The following is a 15476-nucleotide window of genomic DNA, read 5'->3' as shown; positions in this document are numbered from 1 at the left end:
ACGTCACTCAACGTAATAACCTTCGTCCGCAGAGTAAATCACATTATTGCCAAGGCTTTTCTGCTGAGATTATTCCATCTGTGCGTGCAAAATAAATTAGGCTAATTATTTATTATAAGGGATGTATAGAAACATTTGGACATGCACTGTATGTTGTGTATATGGCTATTCAAATTAACGGAGTTATGATGAGGCGCAGATTGTGAGTAAACGGCGTCCCCTGGTGTAAAACAGGGGTAATAACAAGTAAGTGTTGTTTGTGCGCTTGCGCGGAGCCGGTCTGTACGTAGCTTGTTTAAACATGGCTGCCTCCACGGTGCTGTGTTCCACACGCTGGATTTTAAAGACATTACCGAGGCTCAGTGGGGCTTCTTTGGGATTTAGCTCCTTCTCACACGCTCACATCTCCGGCCTGAGCGTCTCCGGGGGTCGGTGTTATTGTCTGGATCTTAGTAAAAGTCGCTGGAGGGAGAAAAACAGAGTGACATTGGGGAGACTGGCTGGTAGGAGACAGAGGAAATATAGTTTTTACACTGTTTATAATGGGAAATTAAGAGCTCTATATATAGCTTTATATTAAGAAAATACATAGCTCTATATTAAGAAAATTAAGAGCTCTCTCTCTCTCTCTCTCTCTCTCTCTCTCTCTCATATATATATATATATATATATATATATGTGTGTGTGTGTGTGTTTTTCGTAAAATGGATTCAAATTTAAACTGTTAAACATGTTATTTCATTTAACTGAGCTGAAAAACAAAGATGATGTAACTAATTTGATGTCACAAATTATAGTGAATTTGTTTAGTAGTCTTGGGAGTTGAGTACACGCATCATGGGAATTGTAGGTCTGTGCCCGGCCCATTTGCCCTGGGACCATAATGAATGATTTGCTTTAGAAACTACAGCTTAAGGAAATTGGTGGCCAACGCTTAGAAAAAGTGCATATTGATAGTAACTGAACATAAGACACATAATAAAAAAAATAATTTGCTTAAGTAACAGTTTCTACTGTAACGGGCAGTCTTTACCCTGGATGCTAATACAAGCTGTGTGTGCACAATTAAGTATTGGAGTCTAAAATTGATGCAAATTGTTTATTGTAAAGTGTGTTAAAAAAAACAACTTTTGAACATTCACACAGTTCAGCCACCTCCTCAGCTCCACTTACCACATAAGTGGATTTTGTAAGTCTACAGTTACAAACTGTTGACTACATTAACTGGGTTCTTCATAATTAAAAAATATGAGATAGTATTGCGGTGAAGGGTAATTCTCAGGGTTGCAGTGAAATTGATGTGGTGGGTGTGTGTTAATTTTGCAGTGCTATGAATAGATTAGACAGCAGTACTGTTGGAGTTTTATACACTATCCACTCACTACCTTGTTGGTTCATCTTGAGGATGTAACCTTAGCGATAGTATCTCATCTACTGACTAATTTTAATGGCAGCAGCTACTAAGGCTCCCATTATTTATGTGCAACTTACTTTGTACACTCTATTCTGACAAAATGAATTATGTGTTTAGACTGATAATTCTAGTACTTTGCCAGGGCTTTGTGCATCTGACTCATCCAGTGGTTTATTGGCTTTGGAGCCCAAATATTGCAAACTAGGCATTCTATGGCAGCAAGAACCCATGGAGATTTTAAACTCCTCTATATCACTGCTATATTAAGAACCGCTCTCCAACCAATATCCAGCCAGTATCCTGTGGACAATTTCCTTTGACCACTACTAAAGGAGGAGAGTGACTAGAGGTGTTCAGCAGCACTGCTGTTACTGATCCACTCATTCAAGCACATACAACACTCACTAACACACCACCACCATATCAGTGTCAGTACAGTGTTGCAAATGATCCACCACCCAAATTATACCTGCTCTGTTGTTCATATTAAGTATGCAGAGCAACAGATGGACTACATTCTAGAAATACAAAGTGTATGCCTATTGATGTATACAGTATGTTGTAACAATATTATATGTTAAATAATGCACTGTGTTTACAAGCACCAGGTTTAAAGCATCAGAATTAAACACCTGAAGGGCAACAAACTAAAAGCTTTTTATACTAATACTAACTTGGACGTGATCATGCGTTTTGTGTGTGTGTTACAGGATTTAAATGTCACAGAGTTTCTGGTTCACAGTATTTCCATAGCAGTTCAGTGCAGTATGTGAAGCAGGATTTCTACACTGTGCTGGGTATACCTCGCACAGCTACACAGAAAGAGATTAAGCAAGCTTACTATCAGGTAAATTATAGAGACTTTATTAACTCATACCTAGAGGTTCTCTTTTCCCTTTGTTTCAGTGGGATTGTTAAAGGGCAGGCATGCATTATTCTTTGGTTAAACATAATATTTTAAACAATTTTTTCTTGGTTAAACACAGTCCTCATTTTTAAAATGATATATTTTACATCCATTAGAATGAATCAGGCTGCATACATTACTGTGTTATTAAGACTGATGTACAGTGTGCAGATGTTTATAAAGGATTATTTACAATATTAGCTCAACTAGTTATATGACCCTCCTAGATGGGGTGATGTTTGTTAACATTAATGTAGAATTCAGCAGCTGAAATCATTGCTGATAACATTGTCATGAACAATAGAAATAAAACTTCTTAGACTTTAGCATGTTTAAAACATATTTGATTTGTTTTAAATTTACTTTATACTCCTGTAGGGCTGGACAGCATGGTCAAAATGTATATCACAATATATTTCTTAATTTTGGTCAGTATGATATATTTCCCATATCTATATGAACAGTATAAAATCCACTGAAAAACTTCCAAAAACAAACAAGAAATATGACATCACCATGAAACCTATTGGCTTTATATGTATTAATATTTTTATACTAAATTTTAAATAAAATGCACTGAACTGATGACAGTGGTTTGTAATGTACATCAGTCAGTGGCAGATGTTGAAAATAATGCATATTGAAATACGGAAAGTGTTAAAATTAATAACATTATTATTGAATCATTTTATATTGCGATATATATTGATATTCTATTATTGTCCAACCCGACTCTTCTGATATATGTAACTTGATTTAAGTCTGTTTTCATGCTAGCTTGCTAGCTTGGGGCTACTCATTCATTCATTCATTATCTGTAACCGCTTATCCAATTTAGGGTCGCGGGGGGTCCAGAGCCTACCTGGAATCATTGGGCGCAAGGCGGGAATACACCCTGGAGGGGACGCCAGTCCCTCACAGGGCAACTCAGACACACACACATTCACTCACACCTACGGACACTTTTGAGTCGCCAATCCACCTACAACGTGTGTTTTTGGACTGTGGGAGGAAACCGGAGCACCCGGAGGAAACCCACACGGACACGGGGAGAACACACCAACTCCTCACAGACAGTCACCCGGAGCGGGAATCGAACCCACAACCTCCAGGCCCCTGGAGCTGTGTGACTGCGACACTACCTGCTGCGCCACCGTGCCGCCCTGGGGCTACTCAGATAGTAGCAATAAAAAAATGTACGATAGATACCATTCTAATCCTAAAGCTACAAGCTTAAATAAGCTTAAATTCAGTAACAACATATATGTACATTATACTCTTTCAAAATATTGTTTACTTATCCAGCTTAGCTCATATTGTGCTGTGAGATAAATTACAGAGATTACATAAACAATAGCTCAAAACTCTAAGGCAAAATTGTGCTTTCCCAATTTAACATATCTTTTTCCCCAGATGGCCAAGAAATACCATCCTGACACCAACCCCGGTGATCCACAGGCTAAAGAGAAGTTTGCCAAACTAGCTGAAGCTTATGAGGTTAGGATTTAAATGTAATCCTTGCATTAGCCTGTGATCATTAATAATACATATTCTACTTTAAATTCAATGTCTGGGACAAAAGTTTTTGTAAAATGCAATGAAAAACAGGAATCTGTGAGTTGTTAAATTCTGAATATTTGATAAGCAAAAGTATAAAGAAGTGACAATTATTCAGACTTGATTGTATTTTGTAAATATAAACAAATGTTGAATTTGACACCTGCAACACATTAAGAATAAGTTGGGATAGGGGTAACATATGAGAGAAAAAATTGTAAAATATTTAAGTAAAGTCATTTTGAAACATGGGTATCATTGTTGGATCAGTCTTTGCAAGCAATGAGGGGCTGTGGCTTTTTTTCAAATGTTGTGAGAGAGTTACCAAACTGTTCAACTATCTCAAATAAGCAAGGAATTTAGCTATTTCAGCATCTACTCTATATAATATTGGGAAAAGATTCAGGCATTCAGAAAATCCTTGTCAGTGTACAGCAGTGGTTCTTAGTCCTGGTCCTGGTGTTTTTTTTGTGCTATTTTCATAAGCATTCTAATTATATTGTCCATGATTTAATTTATAAAAGCAGTAAAAATGGAAAAAAAATCCAAAGTGGAGAATTCTTTCTATAGGGACGGCATACATGTCTAGTCACACAAGGCTTGATTTATATTATTTATATAAAAGTTTTTATCTATTTCTCAAACAAAAATGCAGCTTTTGTGTCCCATTACAGAGCAACATATTGTATTTGATGTGAATGTTTTTTTTCTATCATTAAAAACATTTTGGTATGAACAGGCCTTATAATATATTTAATATACGTAGGAAGAAATTTTAACAAAAGCTTACCAACAGTAAATGTCATTAAATAAAGAAAGAAATTGAGAGTTTGAGAGTTAAAGCCTGTAGCATTAGTTTATTTACAGGCTCAGTTAAGACAGATTATTATCTACCATATAGCAGGAACTTATAGATATTAACCTTATTAACCTTTAAATATTTGTGTGTGCCTATTTGTCTGTCTTTATTTCTGTGCGTGTGCGTGCGTGCGTGTGTGTGTGTAGGTTCTGAGTGATGAAGTGAAGAGGAAGCAGTATGATCTATATGGAGCAGAGGGTCGAAGTGCTGGAGCTACAGGTCAGCAGCAGTACTGGAGAGGCGGAACCACCGTGGACCCTGAGGAGCTTTTTAGGAAAATTTTCGGAGAGTTTGCTGGAGCACGGGGCTTTGGGGACTTTACCTCGATATTTGACCAAACACCTGAGGTCAGTTCAAGCTCAAAAGACTGCCTTTTTGGCTGCCTCAATGTTTATTCCGTAAAGATGTTGAAAAATAGAGTAAACTGCCTGCAGGTGATTCTGAAAACTGCCATTGGGGCAGGGAAGGAACACTCCTTCACTTAAGTTTGTAACATAAAGGGCCAACTTGTTCTTGCAAACACTATTTTGTTAGTTACATTTATACAGTTGGGCTGGACTTTTAAAACCAGTGTGGTCCTCAGTGTCAGACATTTTAACGCAAACTAATCCACACAAGTATGTATTAGAACACAGCATTAAACAAGTGTGCCCAACACTGTATTTACCTGCTTCTGTAGCATTATTATAAATAAAATTTGTACTTGCTTGTGTATACTCAAATGCGCAGTAGACATTCTCTCCAGGTTCTAAAACACACAAACAGACTGGAGAGCTAGCAAATGGTGAAGTAGTAAGGAAATATCTTCAGAATTTGATGAAAAGTGTTTTCTGATTAAACCATGAACATCATCTATAAGTATTTACTGAATTGCATATTTAATTGCAATATATGTGCTTTGCTATGTCAGATCATGTCTGTATTTCTGTGTGCATGCAGTATGTGATGGAGTTGACGTTCACTCAAGCGGCTAAAGGCGTGAACAAGGAGATCACAGTCAACATAGAGGACAGCTGTCCACGCTGTGAGGGAAAAGGTCATGAGCCAGGCACTAAGGTCACACGCTGCCACTATTGCAATGGCACAGGCATGGTGAGAACGCCTTAGAATCTGTCTCCAAGGACATTTGTTGCTGTGTTGTTATTGTTATTGACTGTATTAATGACATTTTTTTTTGTGACAGGATGTAGTGTGTTGAAAGAGTAAGTCTTGTGGGGTTTGCTGTTTCCATGAATCATTTGGCTGGAATTCATATATTAAAATCTATATATACAAATTATATTTAATGTATTATGTGTATAGTCTCCCATGGCTGGGAATATCTAATTCTAATATCTAATATCTAATGCTGTAATATGAGAGTGCTGGAGTGCTGCAGTTGTGGGCATGATGCTGCAAGGCCATGTCCCTCAGTTCAGTACACTAGGGCCAATATATCATGTTATAACATGAACCTCAAGTGTTTTCTAGCAATTATACACAGTTTGCAATAGCTGTTTATTATTAGGTTTTAATATAAAGAATACAGGAAAAAAGTTTTTTTTTATCAAGTTTCCACAATATAATATAGTTCCACCCCGTGCCACATCCTTTTTAGACATTTTCAACAAAATCTGTATCTTGAATTGGTTCTGGAACCTTGATTTTCTCCAGCGAGCCAGTCTCCAGCCAGCCAGTTTTCACCAGTTTTGAGGGGAACAAGGGCTGTGTTATTCAGAGCTCCTCTCTGTCTAAATTAGGACAGCGCTAGAGCCTGGCATAAATGGATAGAGTCAATAAAATGTTATGGTTTAACCACTGTTTACAGCAGATTCAGATCATACTGATATATGATGCACTTGTAAATAGTGCCTGTAAATCAAGTTCTGTCTGTTTAAGTTAAAAGTGAGTATTCTGGAGAATGGCTTCACAGCCGTCCTGCTGAGCTGGTGAATAAGAGCAGTGGGGAAAAATAAAAGATGCTCTTTGACTTGGTTTGAACACAGTCACAGAAACCACACAAATGTAACGATTTACTTTTTTATTATTATTTCCTTGCGATTTTCTTTTGTTTAGAAATAAGAAAGTGGATTATGGTTCAGCTGCGCCATAGCTCTTTACTCTGCTTGAAACAAGGTGCGCAAACCGAAACCAAAGAAAAAGTCTAGGCACCCCACTTCTGACTTATCGTGTGGACAAGTAAATGCTTATCGTGCAATATTGGCACTCCTCGAGCGTCTCTCAGCCAAGGAGAACTGTGGTATAATGCATGGTACTTACCTCCATTAATGCATTTTGGTTGTTTACACCTGTGTATCAATGATAATATTGAGCTAACGTTACTCACCCACATAAACCTCTTCTTTGCTGTGTGTGTGCTTTGTAGGAGTCAGTAAACACAGGTGCATTTATGATGCAATCCACATGTCGGCGGTGTGGTGGGCGGGGCTCTATCATAATCACGCCATGTGTGATGTGCAGAGGAACTGGTCAAACAAAACAGAGACAAACCATCAACGTCCCTGTTCCTGCAGGTCAGTAAACCCATCAGCTGTGTCCAAAAATCTGGCACTAATTCAGCTTTTCCTGTTTAAAGAAATATGAATTGTTTATGAAAACCAAAATAATTTTGAAATATAGCCGCAAGCGGCAATGGCATGGTCCTAACACGAATGGGGCCAATGGCAAAAATGGCACTATGAGCCAACAATGAGGCCTTAGGAAGCATGGGCCTGTTTGGCCAAACAAGTGAAAATTGGGTGTAAGGTATTGTTATAGATGTTGTTGTAATGTATAGCAACACGGGGAGAACACACCAACTCCTCACAGACAGTCACCCGGAGCGGGAATCGAACCCACAACCTCCAGGCCCCCTGGAGCTGTGTGACTGCGACACTACCTGTTGTGCCACCGTGCCGCCCAGATCTCAATAATGTAGATGATAAAAGCAATATATGGTCTTAGAGTGCCACCTGCTGGTGAAAGTATTTACTATTGTCCTCAAGGGCTCCTGAAAGTCATTCACATTTAGACATTTTAATAGCTTACTGCACTTTGAATATTTCACTCACATGGACATATATGGTATCAGAGGAATCCTAAGGACCTGAACTTTAATTATTGATAATAAAATGCGGAACATTCATCACTATGTGGCTTACAGGCCCCTCCCAATTACAGAAGTCCAGCATGAACACAGAAACTGCACATAACATGTAATTGTCTAATTGTAGCTCTCCCTTTTGATGGATTAGTGTCATATTGTACAGGCTCCTTCAGGGTAAGACTCTACATATGTATGTAAATTGTGGTCTTGATTGGGCTTCATTTGTTTGGGTTACAGCTGAAAGAATGTAAAAACTCAGCACGCTTCGACTAATTGATTTATTGTTTCAACAGTTTGTCCAAATGTTGTACTTTTTTGGATAATTATTTACCTACAGATTCTGCAGATTCCAACAAAGTCAATTGTTTTGGAATAGAGCCAAATTCCACGGACTAGTTCGAAAAAGTTCAATTTTGAACAACAGTCAAATCCCATGATGATTGGATCTTGTTAAGGTGGTCAAACAGCTGCTGAAATCTAATTGGCCGATGATGATCACAATTTTGTCCAAATCGCGTTGTCCTTTATTTTTCACTTATAGCTTTGCCCATAGAAGCAGCATGCCAAAGGACGGTCCGAACAGCCTTGCGGATGCTGAGATATACACTTGTAGCTTTTACAGCGCCCCCTATATGAATATTGGCACTTCCTTTGACTTGGTACCTCAGAATCATGCGTGTAAGTGGAATTTGCAATTTGAACACATTTGAGTAAAGTATACAATTATTATGAATTTTCAAGTAATACAGACGAAGAGCCGAAGAGGTTCATTTGCATATGGCGGCCATCTTGAATCCGAATTCTAACATTTTTTGGATAATTATTAACCTCCAGACTCTTACAAACAATTTGGCACCATGCTCAAGAGAATTGGACAAAAATCCACAGACTAGTTCTCAAAAGTAGGTTTTGCAAATTATGCAAATTAGCTAAAAATCTAAGTAGGCAGAACTAAATGGTCCAAATTGCAAAATAAATTGTCTGATTCCAAGGAATCAGCGAAAAAAAAAAATTTCGTCTCTACGCCTCACGGTTTAGGAGATATTGACCTAAACGCGTTTTATTGCTCTATAGCGCCACCCTTAGGCCAAAAAGTGTCACTTTTATTGGCTGAGTCATTTAACGGGTTCCCTATTAGTCTGCCAAGTGTGGTGTTTCTAGGCCTTACGGTTTATGCTCCACGTTGCGTTTTAGCCGAGAAAAAGAATAATAAATATAGCCGCAAGCGGCAATTAACGGGGTTCTCGCTTAACAGGCCTGTTTGGAAGCAATAGGCCTACATCGCTGCCATGCTACCTTTTAAAAGCATTTCTATAAGTAGAATCTTAAATTTGAACCCATTTGAGCAAAGTATGGAGTTAGAGATGTTCAAGTAAAACCTGTGATAAGCTGAAGAGGTTCATTTGCCATCATGAATCAAAATGTCAATTAATTCTATAATTACCTAGGGTCAGACTCATGTGAACGTTTTGGCACCAAGCTCAAGGGACTTGGTGAAAAATTCATAGACTTATTGACAAAAGTATGTTTTGCAAATTATGCAAATTAGCTCAAGATCTAAGTGGGCTGAGCTTTATGATCCAACAGCAAATTAGTTTGTCTTAAGCCAAGGAATAAGGGACAAAAAGATTTCATCTCTAGGCCTTACGGTGTAGGAGATATAGACCTCAATGCTTTTCCCTTTGCTATAGCGCCACCATCTGGCCAAAGAATGTCATTTTCCTTGGCTGAGTCATTTTACACCTGCTGGACCTTGCTGCCAAGGGAGGTGTTTCTGGGCCTTATGGTCTTTGCTCCACATTGCATTTTGCATAATGTCTCAGAGCCACTGTAGTTCAACAGCACAATGTATAGTCTTAGACTGCCATCTGCTGGTGAGAAATGACTACTTTCCCATATTTTTAGATCAGCCATGAAAGCACATACAGAAAGATTTAAGCATGTACTCCTATGTGGATATTTACCTAACATGGGCATGTACGGTATCAGCTGAATCCTAAGGATCTGAACTTTAACAAAAAATTGTTGCACTTTTATTACTATGTAGCTTACAGGCCACTCCCAATAACACAGATCTAGCATGTATTCCTCAAGTCAAATATAAGCTATATGTGTACACTAATATACACCTATAACTCAAAAATGCTTTCCCCAAAAATTTTAAAACGTCACATACTTGATCAGACTGAGGACCAGATGTCATAATTAAGTTGGGGTGCCACTGCGTTCCTAGATGGCGCTATAACATAAAAAAGCCCATTTAATCAGTTTTTGTCCAATTGTAGCGCCCCCTTTTGGTAAATTTTGATCATATTGTACATACGTCTTCAGGACAAGACCATACATACTTCTGTCACGTTTGGTCTTGATTGGACTTAATTTGTTTGAGTTATAGCTAAAAGAATGTTTAAAGCTCCCCACACTTCAATTAATTGTTTTATTACAACAAAAGTTTGTCCAAATGTTGAACTTTTTTTGATAATTATTTACCTACAGACTCTGCAGATTCCAACAAGGTCAACTGTTTGTGAATATCGCAAAATTCCACGGACTAGTTCGAAAAGCTTCAATTTTGAACATTTGGAAACTGAGAAAAAGCAAAGCATTTTTTGACAACACTTGCAATTACAAAGTTGTTAGGCCCTCTGCAGAGTATAAAAAGAAGCAAACTGCGGGTCAATATGCTTAATTTTCACAGAGATATATAATATTTTCTTGATATAGCGCCCCCTAGTGGCTATCGTTATGACAATTTTTCTGCTCTTAGGGAGGCCTCCCAGGGACATACCAGTCAAATCCCATGATGATTGGACCTTGTTAAGGTTGTCAAACAGCTGATGACAGCTGATGGGCGATGACAATCACAATTTTGCTCGAATCGAGTTCTCCTTAATTTTCCCTCTACAGCCTTGCCCATAGAAGCAGCATGCCAAGCGGCGGTCCGATCCGCCTTACGGATGCTGAGATATAAACTTGAAGCATTTACAGCGCCCCCTATATGAATATTGGCTTCTCCTTTGACAAGCTACCTCAGAATCATGTCTGAAAGTAGAATATGAAATGTAAACACATTTGAGTAAACCATGAGTTTGTTATAGATTTTTAAGTAAAACATAAAATAAGCCGAAGAGGTTCATTTGCATATGGCGGCCATCTTGAATCGAAATTTCAACGTTTTTTTGATAATTATTAAACTACAGGCTCCTGCGAACATTTTGACACCAAGCTCAAGAAAATTGGACAAAAATCCACGGAGGAGTACACAAAAGTAGGTTTTGCAAATTATGCAAAATAGCAAAAAATCTAAGTAGGCGGAGCTTAGTGGTTGTATGTACTTTTTTGATTCGGCAGGACCCAAGGAATCAGGGAAAAAAAAGATTTCGTCTCTACGCCACACGGGGTGGAAAATCTTTTAATGAAAGCGTTTTCCTTCGCTGTAGCGCCCCCTTGAGGCCAATTGGGCTGATATTTTGCGCCTGAGTAGCGAGACCGACTACTACCTATTGACCAAGTCTCAAGTGTCTAGGCCTTACGGTTTGGGCTGTGCGATTCGTTTTATGGCAGAAAAAGAAAAAGAATAATAATAAATATAGCCGCAAGCGGCGATTTACGGCTTCCTCGCTTTTTAGGCAATAAATTTGCTTACGTTTGCCACTTTGAGATCATACACAACATTGCATACTCTTTGCTGACTTAAGAGATCCTTAAGAGAACCAGAAAATTTCTGATTTTGATCTGTCTGTGAGCCTCAAGCACCATTGCTAAGCATTATGAGATGGGTGGTGGATTATTCACAGTGCAACACTGCCATCTGGTGGTGGTGTGTTGTACTGGACCTTGTGGATCAAACCAAGCAGTGCTGTTGGAGCTTTACCCACATACATTTGAACATGAACTACAATCTGAATTATGACCTGATATGCACATATTTGGTATCAGCAGAATCACAAGAACCTGAACCTTAAGGATTATTAACAAAAATGTGGAATTCCATTACTGCATGGCATCCAGATGCTACTAAAAGAGTTATGTGACTTGCCTTAAAAATATCATACATGAACAGCTGTAACTGAAAAATGCTTTTGTCAAATGTTATGAAACGTCACAAGCTTCTTTCATATGTGCTCCAAAACAAATCATTACATTTTGTTAAAAATAAGATAAGACAAGATAATCCTTGGATGATGGGCTCTCAGCCCTCTTCACTGCACAGTGTGTATCAGTCTGTCACTGCCTGAGAGACAGTGGGTAGCACTGACTTCAGTATAACCCATGCATCACTACTTACAACATATGCCCAATAAGTATGTATGTATATGCTATACAGGTACACATATACAGCTTGTGTGTATGTATATATATATATATATTCATATGTTATATCAATTTGGAAATGTTGGAAAAATATTTATTTTAATTATTATTTTTATTATTTACTACTGTTGTCTCTTAGTAAAGCTATTTGAATCTGAGAGAGAGAGCGAGAGAGAGAGAGAGAGAGAGAGAGATAAGAGAGCATGTCAGAAAGAGAAGGGGGGAAGGGGGACTCTTCAATAATGCCTTTGAATACATTGCTGAGAATAACTCACGTATGTTTGACCGCGAACTAGTCTGTGCTTAATGACTTAATATGGACATATGTGGTATCAGCAGAATCACAAGAACCTGAAGTTTAATAATTATCAAAAAAAAGTTGAAATTTCATTACTGCATGGCATCCAGGCTCTGCTTAACACTGGTGTGTAACTTGCATTCTAAACATGACACATAAACAGCTGTAAGTCAAAAATGCTTTTGCCAAATGTTATGAAAAAACACAAGCTTCTTTCATATGTGCTTCAGAACAGATCAATACATTTAGTTGGTACTGCATCCATAGGTGGCGCTATAACAAATAAAAAACTTATTTTTAAGTATTTTTTCCAATTCTAGCGCCCCCTGTATGTGCATTTTGATCATATTTGAAACACTTCTTCAGAGGAACATCTTGCACATGTGTACCCGTTTTGGTTTGATTTGGGTGAAGTTTGCATGAGTTATAGCTAAAAGAGTGCATTTGGCTACGCCCACTTGTGTTTGTTGACGTATTGCAGCAACAGCGTGTCCAAATCTAAAGGTTTTTTTAATAATTATGTACCTACAGGCAATACACTTTGCAATGAGACCAATTGTGTGTTGATAGGACCAAAACTCACGGACTAGTACGATAAATTCCATAATCACATACCTGACAATTGAAGAAAATCTATAATTTTTTTTTAAATAGTTGCAATTGCAATATTGTTAGACACTACGTAGAGTGTATTATGCAACTATTAACATGTCGATAGGGTAAATTTTCACTGAGATATTCCATATTTCATGTTTAAAAAATAAATTGCGCCCCCTTGTGGCTATCAACACGAAAATTTTTCTGCAAATACAAAGTGTGTCCATGAACATACCATGCAAATGCCATGATGATTGGACATTGTTAAGCCTGTCAAAATAATGATGAAATAAAACTGAACTTTGATTGGCTGTTGACATCGTTAAACGTGCCCGTATTGAGTCGTCCTTAATGTCCCATATGTAGGCTTGCTGACAGAATCAGCATGCCAAATGTCAACTTAATTGGCCTTGGAGATCCTGAGATATTAGCCAAAAGACATTGTTAGCTATAACAGCGCCCCCTATAATATTTCATGCAACAGCAAATGCATGCTACCTCCGAATCATGTCTAGAAGCAACGTGTGAAAGGTCATCAGATTTGAGTTAAGCATGAAGGAGTTACAGATGTTTGAGTAAAATTTGCAATTCACGGTACACATTCATTTGCATATGTCGGCCATCTTGTTTCGAAATGTCAGGATGTTTGTGATAATTATTGACCAGCTCACTCCTGTGAACGTTTTGACACCAAGGTAATGGGGATCAGACAAAAATCCAGGGACTAGTTCACGAAAATAGATTATGCAAATTATGCTAATTAGCAAAAAATCTAAGTAGGCGGAGCTTAGTGGTTGTATGTACCTTTTTGATTCATCAGCACTCAAGGATCATGTAGAAAAAAAAATTTCATCTCTACGCCACACGGCGTGGAAAATCTTTTAATGAAAGCGTTTTTCTTTGCTGCAGCGCCCCCTTGAGGCCAAATACGCTGTTATTTTGCACGATCGTAGAGTCTGACCTTATTTATCTGGTGACCCAGTACTAAGTCTGTAGGCCTTACGGTTTGGGCTGTGCGATCCGTTTTAGGTGAATTTTGGGGGAAGAATAATAATAATAATAAAAATCAGAACAAAAACAATAGGCTTCCTTTGCACTTCGTGCTCGGAAGCCTAAATATAGCCGCAAGCGACAATTAACGGGGTTCTCGCAGAATAGGCCTGTTTGGAAACAATAGGCCTACATCGCTGATATGGTACCCTTAAAATCATGTCCTTAAGTAGAATCTGAAATTTGAACCCATTTGAATAAAGTATGGAGGAGTTACAGACGTTCAAGTAAAACTTGTGTTAAGCCAAAGAGGTTCATCTGCATATGGAGGCCATCTTGAATCAAAATGTCAACATTGTTTCTATAATTACCTAATGTCAGACTCATGTGAATGTTTTGGCACCATGCTCAAGAGAATTGGACAAAAATGCACAGACTTATTAACAAAAGTATGCTTTGCATTTCGTGCTCGAACCCCTAAATATAGCTGCAAGCGGCAATGGCATGGTCCTAACACGAAGGGGCCTAATTGGGACCTTTGGCCAGTCTGAGAGGTCAATGAGGCCTTAGGACACATGAACCATTTAGGCCAAACAAGGTAAAAATGAATCTATGATTTTGTTATATCTTCAACTAGCAGCTAACATTTGGAAATGTCTCATGTACTTACGAAGTGCCCCATAGACACCCTGTAAATATTTATTTATGATTGGGCCTTGTTGGGCCTTTCAAAGAGCTGCTGAAACCTCAGTGGCCAATGGCAGCCATTGTGTATAGTAAATATCAACAACAACATGGAATCGGATTAAGTACATCACTCACTAACTGCATGTCACGTGTCCATGAGGTGTCCATTAAAGCAAGGATCTGCACAATGAGGCCTTAGTGTTGGTGTAAGGTGCATCAGTACAGAGAGACCCTAAGCAGTTTTGGACAGTGAGGTTTCACAAGTGCTAATGAACCATTTGTTTTAGTTTAGCAAAGGACATGATATGACTGGTGAGCACCGTTTTTAATTATGATAAATATTTTTGTTCATATGTTATGACTTTTGACCTGTACAGAGAAATAAGTTCTTGAATGTAGATGAACAAAGCAATATATGGTCTTAGAGTGCCACCTGCTGGTGAAACAATTTACTACTGTCCCATAGAGGAGCTGAGCTGTTACAAATGCACATACAGATTTTTTAATCAGGTACTGCTCTTTGAATATTTCATTCACATGGACATATATGGTATCAGAGGAATCCTAAGGACCTGAACTTTAATTATTGATAATAAAATGTGGAACTTTCATCACTATGTGGCTTACAGGCCCCTCCCAATTACAGAAATCCAGCATGAACACAGAAACTGCACATAACATGTAATTGTGTAATTGTAGCTCTCCCTTTTGATGGATTTCTGTCATATTGTACAGGCTCCTTCAGGGTAAGACTCTACATATGTATGT

At 38.2% G+C, this 15476-nt stretch overlaps 1 protein-coding gene across 2 annotated transcripts in view; it reads left to right on the top strand.

Annotated features, from left to right (window-relative positions):
- Positions 1–290: 290 nt before the first annotated feature.
- The window catches only part of LOC136676606 (dnaJ homolog subfamily A member 3, mitochondrial-like), a 54282-nt gene continuing 39096 nt past the window's right edge, over positions 291–15476 (top strand). For both annotated transcript variants that reach the window (XR_010796305.1, XM_066653712.1), the window contains exons 1-6: positions 291–503; positions 2125–2261; positions 3735–3818; positions 4884–5084; positions 5677–5829; positions 7103–7250. Coding sequence is in view for 1 of the 2 variants with exons in the window: in XM_066653712.1 (XP_066509809.1) it covers positions 302–503; positions 2125–2261; positions 3735–3818; positions 4884–5084; positions 5677–5829; positions 7103–7250 (925 nt within the window). In the remaining variant the exon portion in view is untranslated. The remainder of the gene's footprint in view (positions 504–2124; positions 2262–3734; positions 3819–4883; positions 5085–5676; positions 5830–7102; positions 7251–15476) is intronic.

The sequence above is a fragment of the Hoplias malabaricus genome, chromosome X2 (assembly GCF_029633855.1).
Source record: "Hoplias malabaricus isolate fHopMal1 chromosome X2, fHopMal1.hap1, whole genome shotgun sequence".
Lineage (NCBI taxonomy): Eukaryota > Metazoa > Chordata > Actinopteri > Characiformes > Erythrinidae > Hoplias > Hoplias malabaricus.
The sequence above is the reverse complement of the archived record's forward strand: the minus strand, read 5'-3'. Positions and strand labels throughout refer to the sequence as shown.